The following is a 26,615-nucleotide window of genomic DNA, read 5'->3' as shown; positions in this document are numbered from 1 at the left end:
GCTTGTTCATCTCCTCAGGTAGGAGACTGGCCATGGTGGTCAAGGTAGCTACTGCTGACCTGCCCTTTCCCTCTGGGCTGTGGTGATTTTTCCTGCTCCTGATACAATGGTTTAACTACTTGCATTCACATACACAAGTAACCAACCAGGTACTTTTCATGTCCACAATGTTCAAAATCCTGACAGTACATCATTAGGAAGATGCATGAATTGGTCTGACTCCGGAGTCCTGATTCTGCAGTAGGGAATTTTAGACTCCTGGTTTACTGGAATCCCTGAGAGAACGGCTGCCAATCTTGTATATTCATTTGTCGTATACCTAAAGCTCTACTACAGCCAACAACTGTTTTACGCTTGTCCATTATGTGTGCGACTGCGTGCACACACATCAGCCTGAACCAGGAAATGACCTGAAAACATCACAGAAAGGGGCAGAACAGGATGGCCTTACAGGGGCCCACGATGTGCATGGGGATCCAAAATGTAACCCCTGTGCACATCGGTTGCTGCCTGTACACCACACTAAATACTCCTGGCTTCCCCAATGAATCCTGGGAGTTGTAGTTTGTTAAGGGTGCTGAGAGTTGTTAGGAGACCCCCATTTTCCTCACAGAGCTACAGTTCAAAGAGTGGCTTAACAACCAGTCCCTCTTCCCAGGGAACTCTGCAAATTGCAGCTCTGTGAGGGGAATGGGGTCCCTTAACAACTCTCAGCATCCTTACCAAACTACAGTTCCCTGATTTTTTTTTGTGAAGCCATGACTGTTTAAAGTGGCATGATAAGTGATTTAAACATAAGGGGCACATGATATAGATGTTGTCATGGTTAACTCTCATGAGATGGCTACCTAAGCTCCCTGTCTGATAAGGAACATTACAGTGGTACCTTGGTTCTCAAGCTTAATCCGTTCTGGGAGTCCATTCAACTCCCGAAACTGTTCAAAAACCAAGGCGCGGCTTCCGATTGGCTGCAGGAGCTTCCTGCACTCTAGCGGAAGTTGTGGAAGCTATGCCAGACATTCGGCTTCTAAAAAATCGTTCGCAAACAGGAACACTTACTTCCAGGTTTGTGGTGTTCAGAGCCGATTTTTTCAACAACTAAGCTGTTTGGGAACCAAGATACCACTGTATCTTGCTATCGGAAGGCACTGATACAAAATAGATGAGTCGCAGTTGCAGAGATTTCCCTCTGAAACAACCCTTCTTGCTTCCTTCAGTGAAAGCCATAGCACATACCTCCCCCTTGCACCTTCAATGTGAGCCGCTTTTTGTAACACCGCCCACTATCATCGCACCCCCAGTGGATTATGGCTTTAATAATATCATCGCTGGTTAAGGAAATGGGGGAAGATAGGGAAAGCTATAGAAGGGGGGGGCAGGTGTGAAACACAACCAACAACCCCTTTCAAAGCCCTTGAGCATCTTGTGAGTTGGGGCTGGGTGGCAATGGAATTGTAGAGGACAATGAAGGCAGACCCACAATCCCTTCGCAAGCCACCTGGGCCGAGTTCAGCAATCTCAACCAACCTTGTGAGGTGGCCCACCCATGCTGTGCAAAGTGGAAGCGCCATAGCTCAGTGGTGGAGCAGGCGTTTGGCATGCAGAAGGCTCCAGGTTCAATCCCCAGCAGCTCCAGGTCTGGGAAAGACTCCTGCCTGAAGCCCTGGAGAACTTTAGCCACTCAATACAGGCCAAGGCTGGATAATCTGGGGTCCTCCAGATGTTGCAGAACTACAACGCTCATCATCCCCAACCTCTTGCCATGCTGCACTCTTGGGCAGATGGGAATTAGGGGACCAACAACCTCTGTAATGTCATAGGTTACACTCCAGGGATGTATGGGAACCTGTCAACCCTCCAGATGTTGCTGGACTCCCATCACACCCATCCCCATCAGCCAATGGCTAGAGATGATGGAAGCTGCAGTTCAACAGCATCTGGAAGTTTAGACGTTCTCCATGCCTGCTTCATTCCTTCTGAGATTCTGAGAGTTGGGAGCACCAGGGCTGGTGGGAAGGGAAGAGAGGGTTGTTTATTGTCCAAAGAGCACTATCATGTTCCAAAACAATATAGGAGGGAAAGGGAGGGGAGGGTTGGGGGAAGGAAACTTTATTAAGCAAGGATGTACTGTACAAAACCCACTCTCTCCCTTTGCTAACCCGAGCCCCTGGCTCACAGTCCTCTTCTTAATTCCAAAAAATCAGCACGGCAGTCGCCCAAGAAGAAGCAGAACTTTAAAACACAAAATCACAATTAAAAAATCTCGGTGTGGAATTGTAAAAAAAAGGGAAGAGAGAGAGAGAGAGAGAGAGAGAGAGAGAGAGAGAGAGAGAAGGAAATAGGAGTCCAACCCCACTTGTACAAAAAGGGATCCTTGGCCCCTGCTCCAAGAAGGGAGAGGACTGTTTCTGCGGACAGCCAAGTCCCAAAGTGTCCCAGGGAATGGGCTGTCCATGGTCCCTGCTGGCATCTGCAGCAACAGTTATTGGTTGTCTCCCGGCTGGTACTGAGGCTCTGTGGCAGTGAAGTAATCTTCAAGGAAGGACTGGAGGTATTCAAAGGTGGGGCGCTCCTCAGGCTCCTTCTTCCAGCACTGCACCATCAGCTCGTGCAGCGACGGAGGGCAGTTCCCTGGGCACTGCATGCGGTAGCCCCTCTCCACTTGCTCCAGCACCTCCCGATTGTTCATGCCTGCAGAAAAAAGAGCGAGGGGGTTGGGCAGGGTTCAGCAGAGAGCTCCAGAGGAGAAAGTCACCGTAGATTTCTGACGAGAAGTGAATTTAAGATTGGGAAAGTGAGAAATGGAGAGCAACCAAAAACGGTCAGGTCCATCTCTCCAGACAGGGGAAGGCTTTACCTGGGTAGGGGACTCGCCCCTTGGTCACGAGCTCTGTCAGGAGGATGCCGAAGGACCACACGTCCGACTTGATGGTGAACTTGCCGTAAAGGGCAGCTTCTGGGGCCGTCCACTTGATGGGGAATTTGGCACCTGGCAGGGGAGGGAGATGGAAGAAGATGCTGAGATGACACAGAAGGGGAATGTCCCCTCCCCTCCCCTCCCAGCACCAAACCACCACAAAACACATCTCCAGGCAGGCCCAGTTCATCCATAGGGCGCTCTTGCCTCTTCCCTGTAGCAAGTCCAAGGGGATTTTGTCAGTGGGTTCCCCGGCAGATGCCCAGCCATGCCAACATTGGCGCCAGCCCTGCCTGGTTTGCATGCATAAAATCCCAGGTTCAGCCCCTCGGGCATCCAGGTAAGAGACAATGAGAGAGAACTCTACCCAAGATCCCAGAGAGCCACTGCTAGTCATTGTTGGCAATATTGGGCTAGATGGGCAAATACTCTTGACTTGGTATAAGACAGTATCTTGGGTTTCTTAACACGGTATGTTTCCAGGAGCTTACCTTGCCGTGCTGTGTATTCATTGTCCTCGATGAGGCGGGCCAGGCCAAAGTCAGCAATCTTGCACACTAAGTTGTCGCCCACAAGGATGTTGGCAGCACGCAGGTCCCGATGGATGTAGTTCATCCGCTCAATGTACGCCATTCCAGCGGCAATCTTGGGTGGTGGAGAAGTGAGAATGCAACAGGGAGGTGGGTGACTCAAATGACGTCACTCATTGCCCAAGGATCATCTTCATACTTTAGCCTTCCTCTGACTTAAGGTCTCTTCAGACGCTGTTGGACTACAACTCCCATCACCCCTGAATGTTGGCTGTGCTATGCTGGCTGGTACTGATGGGAATTGTAGTCCAAAACATCTGGAGGGCACCCTGTTGGGGAAGTTGGTCATACAGTCTATTACCCCTTTCTAAAGGAAAGAATGAGACTGAATGACAGGCATGCTTGTTTATTTCACATTTCTTTAAGCTGTCTAGGGAATTTTATTGTTCAATTAAATGTAGCTTCCCCAACTGCTCCCCACCCCCAGTTACCTGGGCTGCCATGTCTACCAGTTGAGGTAACTTCAGGAACCGGCCATCGCCATCCTTCAAAAAATCCAGCAAACTCCCTGTGAAGGGCAGAGTCAGGAGATTAGACCAGCATCTTGTTAGGATCTTTTCCCAATAACCCACCAGCACCAGTTGCCCATCAACCACTTCGCCCAGTTTCTCTGTCTGGTCTACTTTCCATGCCCAGTTTCCTGCCACTGGCCTTCCCTTGCAGGCAAGCAGCTGGGAAATGAGTCTTATCCGCCTTCCTAAATCTAGCACCCTTCCAGTGGTGTTGGACTCCAGCTCCCAGGAGCCCTAGCCAATGTGGCCAATAACCAGGGGCAATGGCAATTGCAGTCCAACAACATCTTGGAAAGTGGGCGCCAGGTTGGGAAAAGCTGAATGCATATGATGACCTTTTCCATGATAGACTAGATAATTGGGTTAGTGCAGAGGTAGCCAATGTAGTATCCTTCAGGTGCTGCAGGACTCCATCTCCCCTTATCCCTGACCATGAGTCCTGCTGTCTGGGCCTGATGAGCGTTGGAATCCAGCAAGATCTGCAAGGCGTCACGTGGACTACCGCTGGGCTAGGCCATCAGTGGTTTTATAACTTAACTAAAAAGGCTGCAATTGCACAGGGACCCAACACCACTGACCTCCCGGTACCTTCCAGAATTCCATTTCAAACATAAAAGAAAAACCACAGTTCCCTTGTACATGGACAAGCCTGCAGAAATCTCAGGCTCACATGCTCTCCCTCCGCCAAGTCCCTCCCTCTTTCTCAACTGCAAGGAGAACTGGAAACTTCCATTCTCTGACATCTATTCTCAGGGAACTGTGGTTTGTCAGAGTCCCAAAGTTGCCGCTGAAGAACTCAGCAGGGAAGGGGGCGGGGACAAAGCTAGAATAAATGGTCTGTGCCCCATCAGTGGCTGTGGCGCCACCTACTGTGGGCTTAGCTGCCTCCCGCCCTACCATTCCCAGTTGTGACCCCCCCCCCATGGATTTGTCTAATATCCTTTTCAAGCCGGCCAAATTGCCAGCCATTGCTATATCTTGCAGGAGCCAGTTCCATAGTTTAAACCATGCACTGTACAAAGTTGAACTTCTTTTTGCCCGTTTTGAAATCTCCCGCCCTTGAGCTTCCTGGGATGCCTCTGGGTTGCGGCTAGTTGCTTGCCTGCCACCCACCCGGAAGCCTTGGCGCCCTCCCACCAGCCACGCCAGCATATGGCCGCACCTTGGCTCATGAACTCGGTGACGATGTAGATGGGCTCCTCCGACACCACCGCGTACAGCTGCACTAGCTTGTCATGCCGAAGGCGCTTCATGATCTGGGCCTCTTCCAGGAAGGCTTCCGGAGACATGGTCCCTGGCTTCAGCGTCTTCACCGCGACTTTCGTGGTGCCGTTCCAGGTCCCTGGAGCCAGCGGGAAGCACGGGAAAGAGTCACTGAGGGGGTTGGCAAGGGGGCGCCCACCGGATCGAGGGCACTCCCTTGCGCTCTCCCACCTTGACCCATGTGGAGATGGAGATGGATGGGAGGGGGAAGCTATGCCAGATCAGGATGGTGCTCCCTCAGCAGAGAGGTGAAACATGTGTGGGATGGAAGGAATGCCCTCCTTCTGAAAAACCCAACCCAGAAGGGCCAATTCCACTGCTTCCACCCTTGTCTAACTTCCTAGCAGAAGAATGTATTCCTTTTCCAATACATGTCTGTCCTTCTCATTTGTTCTGTTTTGCTAGTAGTAGGGGGCCAGGAACTATGCAGCACACTGGAAGGCTCAGTCCCCGAGCAATGGAAATCCAGCTCAATCATGACCCCGCCCCATAGGAGCCAACACCTAGTTGTTGAGGTCCCTTCACCCCCTCCCAATAAAATGTTTGAGGGGGCTGAGCCTTGAAGTTGATGCTCCTTGCCACTCTTGTGATAGATTATACTGGGTGGAGCTTCTCCCCCCCCCAAATAAATTTTATTCAAGTTGGCACCCCTGCCTCACCCTCCCTACTTTGCAAGGAGCCAGCTTCTGAGAGTTCACCGCTTCTGACTCTGGCCTGAAGGCAGCAAGGGCCAGAAAGCAGAACTTATATTTAAACAAAGAAACGAAGAGTTTTGCTTCTCAGGAAGTTGCAGATCCAATACTAAACCCTGTGCTTTGAAGGACTGATCACTGAACATCACAGCTCTGCAGGGCGCGATGCACTTACTGGCTGCTCTTAAAAGCTATGAGGTGTCATCTGCACCAAGAGAGACCCCCTGAGCCTGTTCTGAATAGGAAGAATAGCAGTAGCAGAAGACTTTTCCAGGCAGAAAATTTTGCCCTGCCTTTGCACTCTGAGATCCTTGTGACTGGAGATGCCAGTGACTAGATGAAGGATGGGTCACCTGCGGCTCTCTAAGAGGTTGCTGGACTACAACTTCCACCATCCCTGACTGTTGGCCACACTGGCAGGGGCTGATGGGAACTGGAGTCCAACAAGTTCCAGAGAGCCACAGGTTCACATCTCCTGGGTGACGTCTAGGACCTTCTATATACAATGCATGTGTTGTCCTGCTGTTGAGCTACAGCCTTTTCAAAGGAGGCAGGATACTGATCTTTCCTAGGTCAGCAGCACCTCCCAAAAGTTGCCTGATCCTAAAATGCACTCTCATTCCATGGGCTTCCCCCACCCACCTCCAACTCATGTGCCCTCCAAGCTACAGAGTGACCCTGGAAGGCCCCCCACCTTACCCATCCACACATCTCCAAAACATCCCATGCCAAGCTTCTTGTCAAAGCGTATGGACTCGCGCAGGATTTCCCAAGCGTCCTTAGACAGGCCCATAGTCTGGGGTTTCGGAAAAGGGCACACCCTGGTTAGTAGTTGGCAGAGACCATCATTGTACTCTGTAATGGATGGAATGGGGTGGGATGGAGAAGGTGGGAAAGAGAGAGAGAAAGAGAATGCGAGATGGAAAATGGAGTGATGGATTCCACATGCACCCAGGTGGGACGGACAGGGTCCAGGAGGGAGAAGAAGAGGAGTGTGGCACCAGGCCCCATATTATATCAGGCAGAAGTATCTGCTTTGACCACTAGTTGGTGCCCTTGGCTTACTTTTAGAGCAGCTGCTCTCTGCACAAGAATAGATTTCCTTTTTTGACTTGCATAGAAAGAGAGCATTGGGGCAGGTTCAAGCTTGCCTGCAGAAATCAACTCCATAAAGTTAATGCCTGGCCACTCTTACCCAAGTTATTGATGAAGTGGCACTATACTACTGTATTGACACTGTTTTGGTATTTACACGAACTGCTTTGAGCGCAGATGGAGCATAAGAACATACAAAGAGCCTGCTGGATCAGGCCAATGGCTCCTCTAGTGCAGGATCCTGTTCTCGCATTGGCCAAGGAGATGCTTCTGGGAAGCCCGCAAGTGAGACCTGAGCACAACAGCCCTCTCTCCCCCTCTGGTTTCCAGCAACGGGCATTCAGAAGAATCGCTGCCTCCTCCAAACAAATCAACACAGGCTGATTGTAATCTCACCCTACAGTGACTTTTGCATGTTAGAATGAAGACATTAAATCAGGGGTCACCAACCTACGGCCCGGGGGCTGGATAAGGCCTGAGGGACTCGTTTATCCGGCCCGCAGCGACCCCTGCTGCCGCCCACTCTTACTGGCGCAGCGCGGGGACACACTTCCTGGTTGGAGGAGCACTGGAAATAGCTTGTGCGCATGCACACGGGCCTCCTCCGACCTGGAAGTGCGCTGGAAATAGCATGTGCGCGTGCTTACGGGCGCAAGCTCTCCAGCCCGCCACGCAATCATCGCTTGAGACACCGGCCCGAGGCAAGGAAAGCTTGGGGACCCCTGCGTTAATTCATGTGCAGGTGCCCTCTTTCTCCTGCTTCTTCCCAAAAGGCACAATAATGTGAGGACATTAGCAGCCCTTGATAGCAAGACTATAGCAATGGACACAGACTTGAATGGGTTTAAAAGAGAACTGGACGAATTCCTGGGGAATAAAGCTATCAGTGTCTACTAGCCACGATGGTTGTGCTCTGACTTCAGCCTGCCTCTGAATCCCAGCTTCTGGGAATCCCAAGTAAGGAAAGGGTTGTTGCACTCAAGTTCTGCTTGCAGGCTTCCCAGAGTCACCTGTTAGGCCACAGAGAAAACAGGATGCTCCATTAGAAGAGCCTTTGGCCTGGTCCACCAGGGCCCACTGGATGTTCTTGGGATGCCACTTTGTGTTGGCATGCCCACCCCGTGACTGGCACTTGGCCTGGTGTCTTTGCCTTCTTCCTTCTCCCCTCTAGGGCTCCGTCTCCTCTGTTTTCGCGGTCAGTCCTACCCATCCACACTTCCCCAAACTGCCCGTTGCCCAGTTTCTTGATAAGCTGCAGCGATTCGCGCGGGATCTCCCAAACGTCTTTGGTTTTGACGGACAGGTCTGCCAGCTTGGGCATCCCTTTGTGACATGGCACAGCCAGCCGGCAGCACAGCCCTGCAGCTCTCTCTTGAAGAAGGAGCCCCGGAAAGGAAGGATTGGGTGCGGGGGTAAAAAAAGGGGAATACACATTTTTTTAAAAAAAGAGGGGGGGAGGGAGAGAAGAAGAGATAAAGAACAGTAAGATAGCCAGTGCAGAACAAGTTGGTCACCGAAGGGGAAATACCCTTTTACTACACAGAAACTGAAGCGGTAGCAAAACCATTGCACTCATTGGATTTGCCAGTAGCAATTCCCAATCCCCATAACCTGCAACCAACAGGCAGCCATTTCCCAGAGTTTTTCAGCACTACCAGGAGATGCTGAGGATTTGTCCGGAGCAAAAAGGAAGGACAATCTTCCAAGTCCTAGGCTTAGCGATGAAGGATTCCAGCGGTGGAGGCTCCATTAGGGCATATGGGTCCTTGCCCCACCAACCTCAGTTGGCCCCCACCCTGTCACCCTTTCGGTCCAGGGCATAGAACTGCCTATCAGCTTCCTCCTCCTTAGACTCAATGGTGCCCCCTGCAGAACTCAGCAGGGAGGAGGGTAGGGACAAAACTAGACTGGCTCTGTCGCCCCCTACTGTTGGGCTCCCTGCCTTCCATCCCACCAGTGCCAATGGATGTCATCCACCGCTGGATTTCAGGAAACCACTTCCAGGCAGAGTTGAGCTCCGGCACTAATTTTGCTCACCTCCACACAATACATTTAAAGCCCTCTCTTATGTATAGTTTTATAGCAGTGGCTTCTTCCCCCAGAGAACCCTGGGAACTGAAGTTTGCTCAGGATGCTGACCTCACAGACCTACTTCTCCCGGCACTCTTGGCGAACTACAGTTCCCAGGATCCTCCATTGCTCTTAAAGAGGTATAAAGGAGTGCTCTCAACATACAGTGTGGAGGCGACTTTTGTGAAATGAAGGGCAAATCCTTGAAGGGCTGGAGGAGGAGGGTCCAGAGTCCCTGCCCCTGTCTCTTCTTTGCCGTTCTCCTGCTGATCCCTCCCCACAACACCCTACCTATATAATGCTGGACCAGCTGCTGCACCGTCTCAAACTGGGCCCGGGTGGTGATGTAATAGCCGCCATTGTCCAGCTTCCGGATCTTATAATGCTTGACGTGGTCGCCCTTCACTTCATCCCAGTCCCGGATGGATAGTGAGTAGGCACCTGGGAGGAGGAGAGCAGGAGGCAGAGGCAGGGCCCAAGGGAGGAGCAAAAGCAAAATGGAAAACATTCCTTAGACACTGATTGGTGCACAGTTGTGGAATAACCTATCAAAGGCCAGGGATGGAGAAGCCAAGGTCCCACCCCTTCTCTGAAGCCCCGCCCCCTCAGCTTTGAACTATGTATGCCGCACTGAGTCCCTTGGAGGAAAAGGTGGGAAATAAATGTAATAAATAAAAAAACAATGATCAAGGAATGATCAAGACATAATTGCACAGCAAGGCAGCAGGTGGTGCTGTACTCCACGAGGCCAAGTCGAAAGGGATTGCATTTCCCACCTATTTGGGAGATGAACCTTCTTCTTCCATAAGTTACTTTGATTTCTGTGTCCTCCCTGGGGTCTTTCAGGACCCTTCTGTTTGCACACCTAGCGTGCCCAAAGCACAGATGACCTGTTTAATGAACTGTCATCCTGATCTGTTTACAGGGAGAAAAGCTGACGTTTTTAAGCTGAGGTTGGACGGCCACCTGTCATGTATGATCTAGTTGAGATTCCTGAACCGCAGGGGTTTGGACTAGATTACCCTTGGGAGAAAGGTGCTACCTTTGGTGGTCTCGCTCTCGCGGATGAGGAAAGTTCCCCGGGGGTTGCCATGGCACAGAAGCTGCCTCTCGGCATCCTTGCGGCCAATTTTCCCAAAGTACCATCTGGAAAAAGAAGATTTTAGAAGTGAATGCTTGGAGACAGAGGGGAAGAGGACCCGGGCCAAGTTGCCAGCTTCTGTAGAGCAGAGCGAGGTCCAATCCTTCTGGGTTCAATCCTTCTGGGTGCTGCTTCACCAGTGCGCTTCCTGTGGGGGAACAGACCCCTCTTCCACACTCCTGTCACTCAACTTTGACCCCCTGGGGATGTGGGGAGATAAGTGATCTGGCCCGTCAGGCCAAAAAGGTTCCTTACCCGGCTAATAGCAAAGATTCACCTCCTTTGAGGACCTCTCCCCTTTCCTATCCCCGGCACACACACACACACACCAGGTGCCACCATACTTACTCTTCTGCCTGGATGGAGTCCACGGGTGCCACATAATTGCTAGGGATGTAGCCCGTCGCTCCTGTGTTGAGAGACCTCGCCTCCCACCAGTCACCCTCCCTGGAGAAACAGGAGAGAGAAAAGAAACCAGTGAACCATGAGGAAGGGTTGGAACTAATGACTCTTGTGCTCCCTTCCAACTCTACAGCTTTATAAAACTCACCCGGGTGGAGGAATAGCTTAGTGGTAGAACCCAGGCTTTTGCATTCAGAAGGTCTCAGGTTCATTTCCCAATGTCTGATCTTTTTTTCTTTTCTTTTAATCTGTTTTAAACACTATTCTTTTCACCTGGTTTGTTCTAGTGTATATTTTAATTAAGGATGAATTGGTTTTGAGTGTGTTTTTATTAGGTAAAGGTAAAGGGACCCCTGACAGTTAGGTCCAGTAGCAGACGACTCTGGCGTTGTGGCGCTCATCTTGCTTTATTGGCCAAGGGAGCCAGCGTACAGCTTCCGGGTCATGTGGCCAGCATGACTAAGCCGCTTCTGGCGAACCAGAGCAGCGCACGGAAATGGCGTTTACCTTCCCGCTGGAGTGGTACCTATTTATCTACTTGCACTTTGACAAGCTTTCAAACTGCTAGGTTGGCAGGAGCTGGGACAGAGCAACGAGAGCTCACCCCCATCGCGGGGATTCGAACTGCCGACCTTCAGATCGGCAAGTCCTAGGCTCTGTGGTTTAACCCACAGCGCCTTTTAATTAGGTGTGGATTTTGTAGCTGATTGTATAGCTGTAAACCACTTAGAAGCCACTTATTTTATCATTATTATTTATTAAATATGTAGACCACCCTTCACCCAAAGAGCACAGGGTGGTTCACAACATGGAAGTGACATATAAATTAATAAGAATACATGCACTGGCTCTCATCGGCCCCAGTGAGCATGGCCAAAGGCCAGGATTGGTGAGGGTTGTAGCTGAGCCAACTCTAGAGCGCCAAACGTTCTGTACTCCTCCTTTAAGCCACCCCATAAGCCAATACTCACATGTTGTTAATTATGTGGAATTTCTCTCCTTTCTTGAACGTGAGGTCATCCTCTGTTCTGGCTTCATAATCGTACAAGGCAACAAACAGGGTCACTCCTCCACCTGCAGGGGGCAGCAGCAGAAAGGCAGTGAGAGGACCCAGCAAGAGCTGCAGAGGCAGCTCCAGCTCATGATAAATCCCCAGGTATGTTACCTAAGAGCATGGTATTTCCTGAATTACAATCGGTCCACAGGAAATGCCAACGCCACCTGGGCTGCATCCAACAAGTTGTCCAGAAATAACTTTGTAAGCCATTTGAAAAAAGCTCAGATGCGAGGAACAAATGTGTGTCGTCGTGTACCACCCCACCCTCACCCCTGCATCTCCACCTGGCCCTCAGGACTCTCTCCAGCCACTACTGCTCTCTCCCTATGCCACACTCCTCACTGGCCCTGCTTTCTACTCCTCTTGAGTGCTTTTGTCTGAATGGTTTGTGTCCTTGAGATCTGAATCCTGTGTCCAGTTCTGGGCGCCACAATTTAAGAAGGATGTTGACAAGCTGGGACATGTGAAAAGGAGGGTGACCAAGATGATCAAGGGTCTGGAAACCAAGCCTTATGAGGAACAGTTAAGGGCGCTGGGAATGTTTACCCTGGAAAAGAGGAGATATAGCCACCTTTGAATATCTGTAGGGCTGTCACATGGAGGATGGAGCAAGCTTGTTTTCTCCTGCTCTGGAGGGCAGGAAATGAACCAGTGGCTTCAAGTTGCAAGAAGGGAGTTTCAGGAAGAACTTTCTGACAGTAAGAGCTGTTTGACAGTGGGACGGTTTCCCTCAGGAGGTGGTGGACTCTCCTTCATTGGGGGCTTCAAAGCAGAGGTTGGGTGGCCACCTGTCATGGATGCTTTAGCTGAGATTCCTGCATTGCAGGGGGTTGGACTAGATGACCCTTCAATCCCTTCCAACTCTATGATTCTGTGATCATGCTGCTTGATTGCCTGATTGGAGGATAGAGGGGACTGTGTGTTTTTGTGTACCTAGCAACCATCCCCCTGTACAAAGGTAAAATTGGCATCCATTGCTCCACCCATGTTAACCTCTGGCCCCTCCCACCACTGGCATGTGGCCCCCAAAGGTTTGTTGAGAAGGAAATGTGGCCCTAGGACTGAATTGGGTTCCCCACCCATGACTTAGCCCTGTCCCAAAGGGCTGGCCCAGCCAAAGCAAGCATTAGAGGCCTGCCCACCACACCTGAGTCCTCTAGCTGCAGCCTTCCCTGAGAGACTGACCTGCAATCCCGGCTCCAGACATGGGGAGGGAGCTGGGATACAGGCTGGACCCCCCCATGAAGGCCGGAGTGGAAGGCCCCGAGGTCCCTGCCTGGAAGTTGTTGTAGTCGGGGATGCGCGTGAACGTGTTGGTGGGGTTCTGTGGGGTGGGGTCAGGATCGTAGCAGGAGTTGGGCTGCAGGTTTGCCATCCCATCGCCGCCATTGCTGGGGTTTTTATTGGGCCTCTTCCTTTTGCATTGCACACAACCCATCGCTGGCAGCACCTGAAATGGAATCAGAGAGACAGACGGAGAGGAGGGAGAGAAGAGAAATTAGGACTGGATGAAACACTGAGGGCTGCAGGGTATAGGAGTAGGGATGGGTTGGTTTTGTTTGCATTTAAATGAGAAACTACCTCATTTACACTTTTTTTGAACCAGAATGCGAACCAAAACATAGCTAGCCTTCAAAACTCACACTTCTGAGTTTTGCGGTTTCATTCACCAACCAAACAGTGCATACTGAAGAATAATAACAGCATGTGATCTGAAATGTGGGGAAAGGAGCAACTGCCCCCTCCACATTATTATTATTATTATTATTATTATTATTATTATTATTATTATTATTAAGGCGCCAGGCAAAAGCATTCCTCTTCTCCAAGGCCTTTGGCTGATTAAACAATCTGTGGCCTTTTAAACTGTGTGTGGTGGGGGGTTAATGTTTTGTTTGTATTTTTATGTTTTAATATTGTCGACTGCCCTGTAATTCTCAGGTGATATATTATTATTATTATTATTATTATTATTATTATTATTATTTTATTACCTAACCTTCACCATAAGGTTATAGAACCATAAAATGGTAGAGTGGGACAGGAACGTGAGTGTCATCTAGTGCAATCTTTCACCCAACATAGGGCTCAAACCCACAATCCTGAAATTAAGAGTCTCGTGGTCTCCAGACTGAGCTATACTCCCTGTGTGTGTGTTTTAGCAACTTGAAATACACTTTTAAAATCTGTTTAAAACAAAATATGGTCAAGAGAATACAGAAGGTAGTGTGTGTGTGTGTGTGTGAGAGAGAGAGAGAAAGAGAGAGAGAGAGAGAGAATGTGAAAGTCCAGGCCTAAAGAGCTGTATCTTCAGCATACAATGGGAAGTTCTGTACATAATGGAGGTGCCTGATGCACCTCTGTTGGAATGCAATTCCACAACATAGGAGCTGTCCTGGGCCATCACCCTCCTGAGCCTCTGAGGATAGAGGAACTACCAAGAAAAGCCTCCTGTGCTGACCTTAACATCCAGGAGGGTCTATAAGGACCCCTGACTATAAGCCATGAGGAGATGATATGATCATAAAGGGTTGCAGCTTTATTCCATCGCCCATCAGGAAAGGCTCTCGAGATCCATCTGTGCAAGACATGCAATGGGTGGGTGTGGAGATGGTGCAACATAACTTGAAGCTGGAGGCAGCAGAGGAAGAAAGGTAGCTTGCTGGCTTTATTTTTCTCAAGGACCGTCAAGCAGTGATTCTCTCCCCCTCCTCCCCCAACCACAATTCTTCCTTTCTGCCACATGCCGGTTGCATGGCAACGTGTCTGGGACATCAGCCGAAGGGAAGAGACATGGTAGGCTCTATAGGGCCAGGAGTTCATGGAGAACACTTGGAACAGTTCAGAATGGAGACTTCCGGAGGCGGCGCGAACGGTAATGGCTGCCCTTTCCTAACCGGGAGAGGGAAGCTACGCTGGAAAAGGGTCGTCCGCTACGGCGAAGCGGAGACCCATTCTGGAAAACCGCAGGCAGCGGAAGCCTGCGGTCTCGGGACCCGGCGGGCGCCAGGAGCTACCCCCGAAACGTTGAGGGAACCCCGTAAGGGGCTCCGGATCGCAGAGGGGGTAGCGGCGCTGTGGGTCTATGCGCATTCAGCGGAGCGAAGCCGCGTTGCCGTTGCCGGTGAGCGCCGACCTTTCTTCCTTCAACACAAGATTCCAAAACGTAACAACCCGTGAGTAATTGAGGACTTTACTAAATTTCGGGACTAAAATATTGAAAATAAGCTGAAAGCGGAGAGACGAGGAAAAGGAAGTCCGTCCTCCGCAGCCATTGATTTTTAAAGCAAAGAGCAGGAGGAGTGGAGGCATAGAGAGAACTTTTGACAGCTCAGATTGAGCACCCGCAGAAATTACTTTTCCTTTTAAAGACTGTAAGCAATTGATTTTTGGACTTTTATTAGGACTTATATATTCCTTTCTTTGTGGATTACAATTCTGTTTAAGAAGCCCAGGTGTCAGAACTGCCTGAGCAGTAGAACTGTCAGACTGCAAATTTGGATACATTCTATTTAAACTTGGAGACAGTCTGAGGGAGTTCAGAATGGTTACGTTCTTGCATTTTGGAACTCCAGTAAGCACAACTTGAAATATTGTGGCAAACCTAAAACCAACTCTGCTAAAACTACTTTTGTGAAGATCCCTAAGAATTGGTTTAGATTTTGTATGTGGAATGGACTCTTCTTCCTAGGACATTTTATGCTCCCCCTAGAGGATTGAGGACTTACAACAAAAACATTGTTTTACTTTCTATTTCCCGGCCCTCTGTTTGATTGCTACCATCTGGGCCGTAGCTTTCCCATGGGAATAACTCAGCTTGACCTTGACTGCTAGATATTTTTGGAATGAGTGGCGCAAAAAGAAAGGGATTAAGAACCAGACAAACAACTCTGACAACCGTAACTGCAGCCTCACAAGCACGCAGATCATCTGTGCCCACTTTGCCCTCGGAGGAAAAAGTTACCTCCCTGTCACAGGCAGGGGAGGAAGAAACTGAGGATTTACAATTAGAAGAGATGGCCTCAGGAGGATCTGGTTCTGTATTAGAGAGAATTCTTGAGAAATTGGAGTCTTTGGAGAGGAAAGTTGACCAACAAACTGCGAAAATTGACCTTAATACAGAAACTTTAAACAAATTATCTGGGCAAGTTGCACAGAATGCACAAGCAATCGGACAACTGAAGGAGGCTGCAGGTGAAAATCAGAAACTGGCCGAAGAGACCAGCCAAAGAGTGGGAGAGTTGGAAAAAGAAGTAAGGCCGCTCAGTAAGCAGGTCGGAGTACATCAGATCTATCTCTCTATGTTGGAACTTCGGAACAGGGAGATTAATTTAAGGATAAGATCGATACCAGAAGTGGAAGAAGGTAATCTAGCTGAGTTTCTGACCAAAGAATTCTCCAAGTTCTGGGGTTTAGAGGAGGAAGATTTTAAAATTGTGTCAGCCTTCAGACTTGGAAGACTTACAAAGAGAGAAAGGCCCAGAGACTGTTTGATTACGTTGAGATCAAAGGAGGAAAGGGACAAGATTTTGGGCCTGCACTACGGAAGCTCTTTGAACATTTCGGACAAAAGAATTGAGATTTTTAAGGACATTCCTAAACAGCTGTTGGATCTTAGATCTGAATATTTGGACTTAGTAAAACTGCTGAGAAGCAACTCAATCATCTTTAGGTGGGACTTTCCCCAAGGACTATCTTTTACCTTTAGAGGGAAGAAGATCAAAATTAGAACTTTGGAAGATAGGGATAAGTTTTTGACTGCCTACGGTGAGGACCTTCATAAAGGACTTGAACTACCCTCAGGGTCTGAACCACCACAGGTGCCTGTACCCCAGAACCCTGAAGACTCACAGAACAAAATACCATCCCAAGGAAACTAAACAGATCTATCCAGGATGTCTCTGCAACTTTTAAGTTGGAATATAAATGGCTGCAACAGCCCGGAAAAAAGGAAGAAAATCTTTCACTTATTAAAAAAGGAGCAACTAGACATTACTTGTTTACAAGAAACACATGTGACTAGGCTCCACAGAAAAATATTGGTAAATAAAAGGATAGGCCAAGAATTTATATCTTCGGATTTAGTTAAGAAGAGAGGAGTGGTGATATATGCAAAGGAGAGCCTCTCACCAAAATTTCTATTTAAAGATGAACATGGAAGAATTTTGGCAATTGAAATACAGCACCAAGGAGAGAAAATTTTGATATTAGGAATCTACGCTCCAAATGAAGGGAAATCAGAATTCTACAAGAAGTTGCATGAGATTATGCTGGATTATCTGGACTATGATAACATCATTATGATGGGAGATATGAATGGGATCGTTTCTACAAACATGGATAGGTCACAAAGCCAAAAGGTTACTAAAGAAGGCAGACTACCAAAGACCTTTTTTGAAATGACAGACAACATGGACTGGATTGATATATGGAGGACAAAGAACCCCTTAGGGAAAGAAGGAACATTTTTCTCTGAAGCCCAACTGACTTGGACAAGAATTGACCAAATATGGATTTCTAGAGGTCTGGCTCCTAAGGTGAAGAAAGTGGAAATCTGCCCAAAGACCTGCTCCGATCATAACGCGTTGAAAATGGACATGACATTATTACCAACCGGCTCCTTTAGATGGAAGATGAATGACAACTTGTTTAGAGATCAGGAGATTATCAAGAAGGCCCAAAAAACAATAAAGGACTATTTTGAGATAAATTTGAACACTGCTGTGGAAAAAAGAACAATCTGGGACGCAAGCAAAGCTGTGATGAGAGGGTTCTTGATACAACAGAACGCCATAAAGAAAAGACTACAAAATGAGAAAAAGGACAAGATTTTGGGGAAAATTAAAGAGTTAGAGAAGAAACTAAGAGTAAACCCGAAGTCACAGCCGATTTTGAGAGAAATTAAACTTCATCAGGCACAATATTCCAAACTGATAAATCAGGAAATAGAATGGAAGATTAAATCAATGAAACAAAAAACATTTGAATCGGCTAATAAATGTGGGAAACTGCTGGCTTGGCAGTTGAAGAAGAGACAAAAGCTGAACATAGTAACAAATTTGGAAATAGAAGGAAGGAATATTCAGAACCCGGTGGAAATTAGAAAATGTTTCCAGAAATATTTCAAGAAATTATACACTCAAGGGCCACAAAAGGAGGAAGAGATTGCAAAATTTTTGGAGAAAAATGGACTTAAAAAACTATCACAAGAAAATAGATCACTCCTGAATAGTAAAATAACACGACTAGAGATAGAACAGGCCATTCAGAATATGAAGTTGGGCAAGTCTCCAGGGCCAGATGGCTTGACCTCCAAGTACTATAAGACATTAAGTGACTATTTGATTCAACCACTGCTGGAGGTCAGCAATGAAATTATGGAGGGAAAGAAGGCGCCTGAATCGTGGAAGGAAGCTTTCATCACATTGATACCAAAATCAGAAACTGAAAAGACACAACTTAAGAACTACCGCCCCATTTCCCTTTTAAATGTGGATTACAAAATATTTGCTGACGTTTTGGCAGGAAGATTCAAAAGAGTTTTAAATGAGATAATTCATAAAGACCAGGCAGGCTTTCTCCCAGGAAGACATTTATTTGCTAATACAAGGAACATTATTGACATTTTGGAACTCTTGCAAACAAATATTAACACTAAAGCAGTTCTAATTTTTATAGACGCGGAGAAGGCCTTTGATAATATTTCTTGGAAATTTATGAAGGGGAATTTAAAAGAAATGGGAGTGGGGCGGGGTTTTGAAAATGGGATTGACGCGATTTACTCAGAACAAAAGGCAAAACTGATAGTTAACAATGTGGTTACAGAAGAGTTTAAGATTGAAAAAGGGACACGACAAGGCTGCCCGATTTCCCCCTTGCTGTTTATTTCTGTCCTGGAGGTGCTCTTGAACTTGATTAGAGGGGACCGGTTGGTGCAAGGGATCCAGATCGGAGTGAAACAATATAAACTTAAAGCTTTTGCAGATGACCTTGTTTTGACATTGCAAGAGCCAGAATCTAGTACAAAAAGAGTGTTACAATTGATTCAGGACTTTGGTCGGGTAGCGGGCTTTAAACTAAACAAACAGAAAACTAAGGTGTTGGGAAAAAACTTGACAGATGCAGAGTCAGAACGGTTTCAGAGAGAAACAGAACTAACTGTGGTTAAAAAAGTAAAGTACCTAGGGGTAAACATAACAGCAAAAAATCTGAGTCTATTTAAGGATAATTATGAAAAATGTTGGTCTGAAATTAAGAGAGACTTGGACAGTTGGTCAAAATTGAAGCTTTCTTTGTTAGGCCGAATTGCTGCTATTAAGATGAATGTATTGCCTAAGATGTTGTTTTTATTTCAAACATTGCAAATTGTGGATAAGACGGAGTGCTTCAGGAAGTGGCAGAGAGATATTTCTAAATTTGTCTGGCAGGGCAAAAAGCCCAGAATTAAGTTTAAGATATTAACTGATGCGAAAGAAAGAGGGGGCTTTGCCCTGCCAGACTTAAGGTTGTACTACGAAGCCGCAGCTTTCTGCTGGCTAAAAGACTGGCTACTTCTAGAGGACACTGATGTGTTAGATTTAGAAGGTTTTAACAATGCATTTGGCTGGCATGCATACTTATGGTATGACAAAGTTAAGATCAATAAGGCCTTTAAGAACCATATTGTCAGGAAAGCAGTGTTTAATGTCTGGACAAAATACAAAGACCTATTGGAAAATAAAACTCCAAGATGGCTATCACCTCTGGAGGCTAAGGCCCGAAAAAGACCCAATATGGAGGCCAAATGGCCGAAATATTGGGAAATAATAGAGAAAGAGGGTAACAATTGGAAATTGCAGAGTTTGGAAAAAATGAAAGATAAAGTGCGAGACTGGTTACATTACGCTCAGATTCAAGAAATTTTTAAAAAGGATAAAAAGTTAGGATTCCAGGTGGAGAAATCGAAGTTGGAAACAGAATTGTTAGAACCTAAGACTAAAGTACTTTCAAGAATGTATAACTTGCTGTTGAAATGGAATACACAAGATGAAATGGTTAAGTCGGCCATGATAAAGTGGGCACAGGATATTGGGCATAATATTATGTTTGAGGATTGGGAAAGGTTGTGGACCACGGGGATGAACTTCACGGCATGTAATGCTCTGAAGGAAAATGTAATGAAAATGATTTATAGGTGGTACATGACCCCAGTTAAACTAGCCAAAATATGCCATGTGCCAGACAACAAATGCTGGAAATGTAAGGAAAATGAAGGAACATTCTTTCACCTCTGGTGGACTTGTCCCAGGGTGAAGGTCTTCTGGGAAATGATATATAATGAGCTGAAAAAGGTATTTAAGTATACCTTCCTTAAGAAACCAGAGGCCTTCCTCCTGGGCATTGTCGGCCAGATGGTGCCAAAGAAGGACCGAACATTCTTTTTGTACGCAACAGCAGCAGCAAGGATACTTATCGCCAAGAAGTGGAAAACTCAAGATCTACCCACTCTGGAAGAATGGCAGATGCAGCTGATGGACTATATGCAACTGGCCGAGATGACTGGCAGAATTCGAGACCTGGGAGAAGAGAGGGTTGAAGAAGATTGGAGGAAATTTAAGATTTATTTACAAAAATATTGTGATTTGGCGGAAAGTTAAGTAGGATGTTTGATCATAAATAATTGGCCACCACAAAATCGGATCGAAATGGGATGTAAAGTGAGATTAAGAGAAACTAATTTACAGAGGATTATATTTAAATGAGTGGTTATAAAATTTGCAAATTAGATGATAAATTGCTGGGAAAAATTTATGATGATGAAAATGGCAGCGGGAGATGTGAGGAAGTCCAAAGAAGTTATGAAACTTTGTTGAGATAAAAGAAAGGTTGTTTATTTCTGTACTTTATTTTGTAAAAACCCCTAATAAAAATTTATTAAAAAAAAAAAAAAAGGAACAGTTCAGAATGGCCCTGTTGGAACTGCAGTTATTGGGTTGTATCCAGCTAAGTTTTACTCAGCGTAGACCCCCCTGAAATTAAGGGACCTCTCAGTCATTTTCAGCGGTCTACTCTCAGTAGGACTAATGCTAGAGAGGGTCCATTAAGAACCTAAGAAGAGCCTGCTGGATCAGGCCAGTGACCAACCAGATGCTTGTGGAAAACCTATAAGCAGGATTCAAGCACAGGAGCTCTCCTGCCTCCTGTGGTTCCAAACAAATGGTATTCACATCAGGACTGCCAGACGTGTTTGTGGGGTTATTTTTGGGCCTGGGTGTTAAAAAAAGATCTTTGGTGCCTCAAGGCACATCCTCACCAGACAATGAGCAATCTCTTTGAATGGTCACCTCTGAAATTCAGTTTATGGAAATCCCAGGAGGGGAGAAGGCACTTGTGCTCAGGCCCTGCTTATGGACTTGCCACAGGCAAGAACAGGATGCTGGGCTAAGTGCTCAAGGCCCCGAGAAAGTGTGAGGAGAATAGTGAGAAGTCAGTGCAAACATAAAGGGGGTACAGGTATTGTCTAGGAATCTGGACGTCTCTTACTTTATCTGTCTACACCCTATGGAAACCCCTCTCAGCAAGCTGCGTTGCATCCGATTTTCCAGAATTGATTTCCAGTGACAAACTAAGCAATTGCTTTGGATGCCGGAATTTCAGGGAGGCTTCACTGACTGTGTTAACATATTGGAGAGAAGAACTACGGCCTGCATTTTTGGAGGAGGTGCACAGCACAGAGGAAGCAGAACATCTTGCCAGCTGGGTGATATTCCCTGCAATCCGGGAGACATAAAACTGAGCGCCTTCTGATCTCTCTCAGCCATCTGGAGTACAGATACAGTGAGAGAGGGAGGGAGGGAGGGAGGGAGGGAGCGCACACAGAAGATGGAAGAAGATGTTCAGAACAAAAGCAAGGAAACCGTATCCTGGTTCAATGTTCCACGAAATAAGGTGCCCAAGTTATGCTGCTCTAAGCCCTTTGACCAGTTTGTTGAGTTTATTCATTCCGATCTGTGTGCAGGTTGGTAAGAATAGCTGGTTAATGAGCATTAATTCTGAACAGATTCCGGGGAGGTTAGGTGGTATTTCATCACAGGCGTAGCCAAGCTTGCCCCCCAATCAATAAAAATACATTGCTAACTGAGGTTCTGCCCCCCACCCAACAAAAGGCTTGCCCCCGCCTAACAAAAATCCTGGCTACGCCCATGCATTGCATGAAAAGCAAGTGTTATCTCACACTTTCTAGTACGTTTCTCCATCATTTTCCCTACTGCAAAAATTCCAATCTTTTGGGGAAACAAGTTTCTTGCATAAGACCTCCAAATCAACTGTAACTGTCCCTGTACCCTGACTTTGAAATTGATAGCATTTTAATGTAGTTTTCTGTTTCTAGGATGAATTTTAATTGTTCTTATTCTATGTATCATTTTTTTTTATTTAAAAACCCAGGACATTTTACAGTGGTACCTTGGTTTGCAAACAATCTGGTTTGCATATGTTTTGGATTACAAACACATCAAACCCAGAAGTATGTGTCCTGGTTTGCAAACTTTTTATTGGATTACAACCCATTTTGCGGGGATTACAAACAAACAAAAATTGGAGGCCCCACTGGCGAAAGCGCGCCTTGGGTTACAACCTGTTTTAGTTTACAAACAGACCTCCGGAACAGATTATGGTTGTAAACCAAGGTACCACTGTATCTCACACCGCTTAAAAATTGTGAATATTAAGCAGTATATAAATCAGTGGAGGCCGCACCTTCTTACAGCAGCCCGAATAGCTCTGTGTCAAGCATAGAAGAAATCTGACCATGCAGAAATAGAAAATTGAGACTAAGATTCTAAATGTAGCTCAGATGGCCAAACTTGCAAATATAATGAGGATTACAGAAGCCTGGCAGTGAGATTTGTAGAAAAGTGGAGCTTGTTCATATATTGGAAAGAAAGGGCACAGGAGGCGATAAATCCATAGTGGTTATTAGGGGAGGTACAGTTTTAAATATATCGGAACTCCGGTTAGACAACAAAATATAGTCAGCTTAAGGAAATTCTGTTTAGAGCCCTGGTTGTTTTACAAATTAAACGAAACGATCAGGTTATCTTATACTGAATAATGTTGAATGAGTTTGCACAATATGCATATTTAACATGAGAGCTTATCACTCTAAAGAACCTTTGCTGCAGCAGGGATTTCAGTAGCCCAGCATTGGAAAAGTTTGAAAAAATATACGTTTGTCCTTGTAGTTTAAGAACTTATGGTTTTTGAGGAAGGAATAACACATACGGTACATTTGTGTGTCTCCAGAGGAATGGAGGCCCAGAACAATTCCACCTCAGCTGGGGGAATTTTATTTCCTCTGCTTTGGACTTAGATGCTCCACATTCACCATCTAAGCCAGCTTGGGAAATATTGGTGTCTTGATTTTGACTGCTGTGTGAGTATTCCTTTTTTGTTTTTGTATGTTTTTAAAAAGCTTTTTAAAAAAAGATTTTGCACATTATTATTATTATTATTATTATTATTATTATTATTATTATTATTGTTTACCAAGGTCTTGGGTAAGGTTACAACATGAAAACGCAATATTAAAAACAACTTGCAATTTACTTACTTACTATGTGTATTTAAAGTTTATATAACGTTTGTATATTTATGGACAGATGAATTTAGTCTTAGGACGCAGGTGGCGCTGTGGGTTAAAGCCTCAGCGCCTAGGACTTGCCGATCGAAAGGTCGGCGGTTCGAATCCCTGCGGCGGGGTGCGCTCCCGCTGCTCGGTCCCAGCGCCTGCCAACCTAGCAGTTCGAAAGCACCTCCGGGTGCAAGTAGATAAATAGGGACCGCTTACCAGCAGGAAGGTAAACGGCGTTTCCGTGTGCGGCTCTGGCTCGCCAGAGCAGCGATGTCACGCTGGCCACGTGACCCGGAAGTGTCTCCGGACAGCGCTGGCCCCTGGCCTCTTAAGTGAGATGGGCGCACAACCCCAGAGTCTGTCAAGACTGGCCCGTACGGGCAGGGGTACCTTTACCTTTACCTTTTATTTGCATTTAATGATTGAAAACACGCACACACACGATCAATACATAGAGACAGAGATCTATACACACACACCCCTGAAATATATAAAATAAACAAATCAGTCCCTGTATGGGCTGGAGAAGGGATTTTAATTTGCCCAGGGAAGGCAAAACAAAATCGAAATGTGCTGCCCACCCCATGCCACCTTCAGAAAACAAGCTCTTCCCATCTTTGTGGAAGGAAAGCAATTGCAAAGCTGCATCTAGACGGGCCCTTAGGCAGAGTCTGGATCTGCAAGTAGTGAAGGAATGCAGGCAAGGCACCCAGGAGAGGGTTGGGGTGGGAGAGCGCATCTCTTAATCCGGAGTGACAGGGACATTAGAGACACCTGCCACCGACAGCCCTGGGTTAGTAGGACAGTGGGAAGCAAGTGAGGAATGGTTGGAGCTGGGTCGGGGGGAGGTTAGATATATATAAACATGCAGAGACAATAACATTGCCAGGGGTTTCTTCTCTCAGACACACACTGAGGAACCATGGCTGTTATCTAGGGGATATTTCTCGTACAACCAATAACTGGGGCACATTGCAGCAATAAAACAATATATTTGTAGCCTTCTGTCTTGTTGCTTATTTGTGGGTTTTGAAACTGCATTTATTGTGGAGTGCCAATGATTGACCCCCACACTGGAAAAGGGATATTGGGGGATTCTGATGAAAATGGAAGCAAAAATTGCTGATATTTGCTTATTCATCCCATGTCTAGAACAGAAATCAATCCAGCAAAACAGGACTGGCATTCGCTCTCGTTGCTTTCAGTCTGCAAACAATATGTAATTGATTGCGTTTTCTTCCCCTGTTTGCACTGTGGGACCTTTGTGCTGAAATGAACGGGGAGGAATAATATAATGGCAATGTAATTTATGTAATTAATTATGAAAGTCAGTACTTTCACTGGTGGACAGCGAGACGAGTAACTTAGTTTTTTGTTGGAAAATGAGCTGCAGTGGAATGGAAACAGAGTTCCACGCAACAAATACAGGGTAGAACAGAAATTGATGTCTTCTTGCATCTCTACCCTGGAATATTTTGATCAGGGCTGGCTCCAGGATTTAGGGAGCCCTCAGTGGACCCCCTAGCCTGGGGGAGGCAGGACAGGCAAAATGAGATTTCATCTATGCTGCAACTGAGATTCTTGGGTATTCTGTGCAAGGTGGAAAGGGTACAAACATTAGGGTAGTGGCCCCTTTACTGGGCCTGTAGCCCAAGCAAATAACCAAGCTAGCCACCCTCTGGTGATGACCCTGTTTTTCAATAAAGGACAGGTCAAAAATATTATAAATATTTTTTTTAAAGTAATTTTGTCCCATGGGATCTCCATAACGTCATTGCAGCACAAAACAGGCATTTCTGTAGTCATAAATGGTAGAGTTGGAAGGGACCATGAGGGTCATCTAGTCCAACCCCTACAATGCCCAACATGTCATGCATTTTAAGTGGACACTTTACCCTGGTATATGCATTTTGGGTACACACTGCTTGGCCAGAGAACTGCATTATGAAATTCAGAAAAGTGCAAATTGCAAATTTCATTGTTTCGGAAACTGCAAATTAGGCTAAGTTTGTTTTTAGAATGTGAACTGACTCAAACTTCTCCCCTACCATCTGCCCACTTACCAGGCTGTCCCGTCAGGTCAGTGCTGCTGTGTCATGTCTCCTGCTGGACAGGAACACGTGCCTAAGAAAGAACAGCAGGAAGACAAGCAGAAAGAGGCTTGGTTACTACCCAGAGATACTAAATCTCATGCCCTACACTGTCATAGCCCCTCCAAGGGACAAGCACTTAGCACACCGGCATCCATCAATATCAGTGTCCTTGCAGACAGGTGGGAATCCTTATGTCAAGACTCATAACACAGGTGACCCAGATGATGGTCCCATTCCTTTGATGAACATTGCACAGAACATTGCAAGTCTGCGTTGCATTTACTGAGCATTTGATTGTCTTGCACAAAGTTCACGCAGAGGGTAGATTATACCTGGCCTTTATGGAGCATTTGTTCTGATTTGTTTGTGAGGTCATAGAACCTTGCAATCTGGTCATTATAAGGACAAATGTTTAAGAATTGGTGCCTGAGTTTGATCTTCATTTTCCTCTTCCCATCCCTTTCCCCTTCTGTGTCATGTGTTGTTGTTTTTTAACTTGAGAGCCTATGGGCAGAGACCAGCTTGGTTAAATTGACTGTATGTAAGCCACTCTGTGAGCCTTTTTAGAGTGGGGTACAAATGCTCTAAATAAGTAAATAATAAAAAATATTAATAATAAGCATTTGTTCTACATTCATCCTGAATTGCTTGCAGGGGGCTTATAAGTCTTCCTGTTGTTAATTAATTCCACACTTTCCGATTCACTTCCCTGTCACTTTCCAAACTACAAAAAGTCCTTTTTAAAGAAAGGTACGTTTGTTGTGCTAGGGCAACAGAGTCTTTTAATCCACTCTGAAGGCACAACCCTAAGGTTTTGGTATTCACTTGGATCCCCCTTGCAAAATACTGAAGGTTGTATCCAAACTTGTGCAGATAACATTTTCCACGAGCACAAGGATTTCTGCTTCTGCAACAGGACTCTCCCATTTCTCCCCCTCCCCCAGTGCACCCACTAAATCTGTTCTATGTTTTTAGCTGTTCTGATTTTTATCTGTAAGCTGCCTTGAGTCCCTGTCAGGGGAAAAGGCAGGGTATAAATGTACACACAACAAGTGTGCCCCATCCCTCAGGACCAGATCTTGGTTTGGCGCAAGGCACACTTGGAAGGAGAAGACAGCATGTGTTCCTTTGATACTGCCCTGACCGTCTGGGTCCTGGAAGGTAACCAGGTT

General features: G+C 46.5%; 1 protein-coding gene across 2 annotated transcripts in view; it reads right to left on the bottom strand.

The window, feature by feature from the left end:
• Nucleotides 1–2,093: 2,093 nt before the first annotated feature.
• Nucleotides 2,094–26,615, bottom strand: part of FGR (FGR proto-oncogene, Src family tyrosine kinase) — a 59,088-nt gene continuing 34,566 nt past the window's right edge. The window contains exons 2-13 of one of the 2 annotated variants that reach the window (XM_083750848.1): nucleotides 25,414–25,474; nucleotides 12,925–13,189; nucleotides 11,654–11,756; nucleotides 10,629–10,727; nucleotides 10,182–10,285; nucleotides 9,431–9,580; nucleotides 6,674–6,829; nucleotides 5,182–5,361; nucleotides 3,939–4,015; nucleotides 3,409–3,562; nucleotides 2,858–2,989; nucleotides 2,094–2,691 (exon numbers count right to left, since the gene is read on the bottom strand). In XM_083750848.1, the coding sequence (XP_083606974.1) occupies nucleotides 2,483–2,691; nucleotides 2,858–2,989; nucleotides 3,409–3,562; nucleotides 3,939–4,015; nucleotides 5,182–5,361; nucleotides 6,674–6,829; nucleotides 9,431–9,580; nucleotides 10,182–10,285; nucleotides 10,629–10,727; nucleotides 11,654–11,756; nucleotides 12,925–13,177 (1,617 nt within the window). In that variant the 5' untranslated portion in view covers nucleotides 13,178–13,189; nucleotides 25,414–25,474 and the 3' untranslated portion in view covers nucleotides 2,094–2,482. Of the gene's footprint in view, nucleotides 2,692–2,857; nucleotides 2,990–3,408; nucleotides 3,563–3,938; nucleotides 4,016–5,181; nucleotides 5,362–6,673; nucleotides 6,830–8,275; nucleotides 8,441–9,430; nucleotides 9,581–10,181; nucleotides 10,286–10,628; nucleotides 10,728–11,653; nucleotides 11,757–12,924; nucleotides 13,190–25,413; nucleotides 25,475–26,615 lie in introns of both variants that reach the window. The other variant, XM_083750847.1, reaches the window with a different exon arrangement.

Source organism: Podarcis gaigeae, assembly GCF_964106915.1.
Source record: "Podarcis gaigeae genome assembly, chromosome: 8".
NCBI classification, from domain to species: Eukaryota; Metazoa; Chordata; class Lepidosauria; order Squamata; family Lacertidae; genus Podarcis; species Podarcis gaigeae.
The sequence above is the reverse complement of the archived record's forward strand: the minus strand, read 5'-3'. Positions and strand labels throughout refer to the sequence as shown.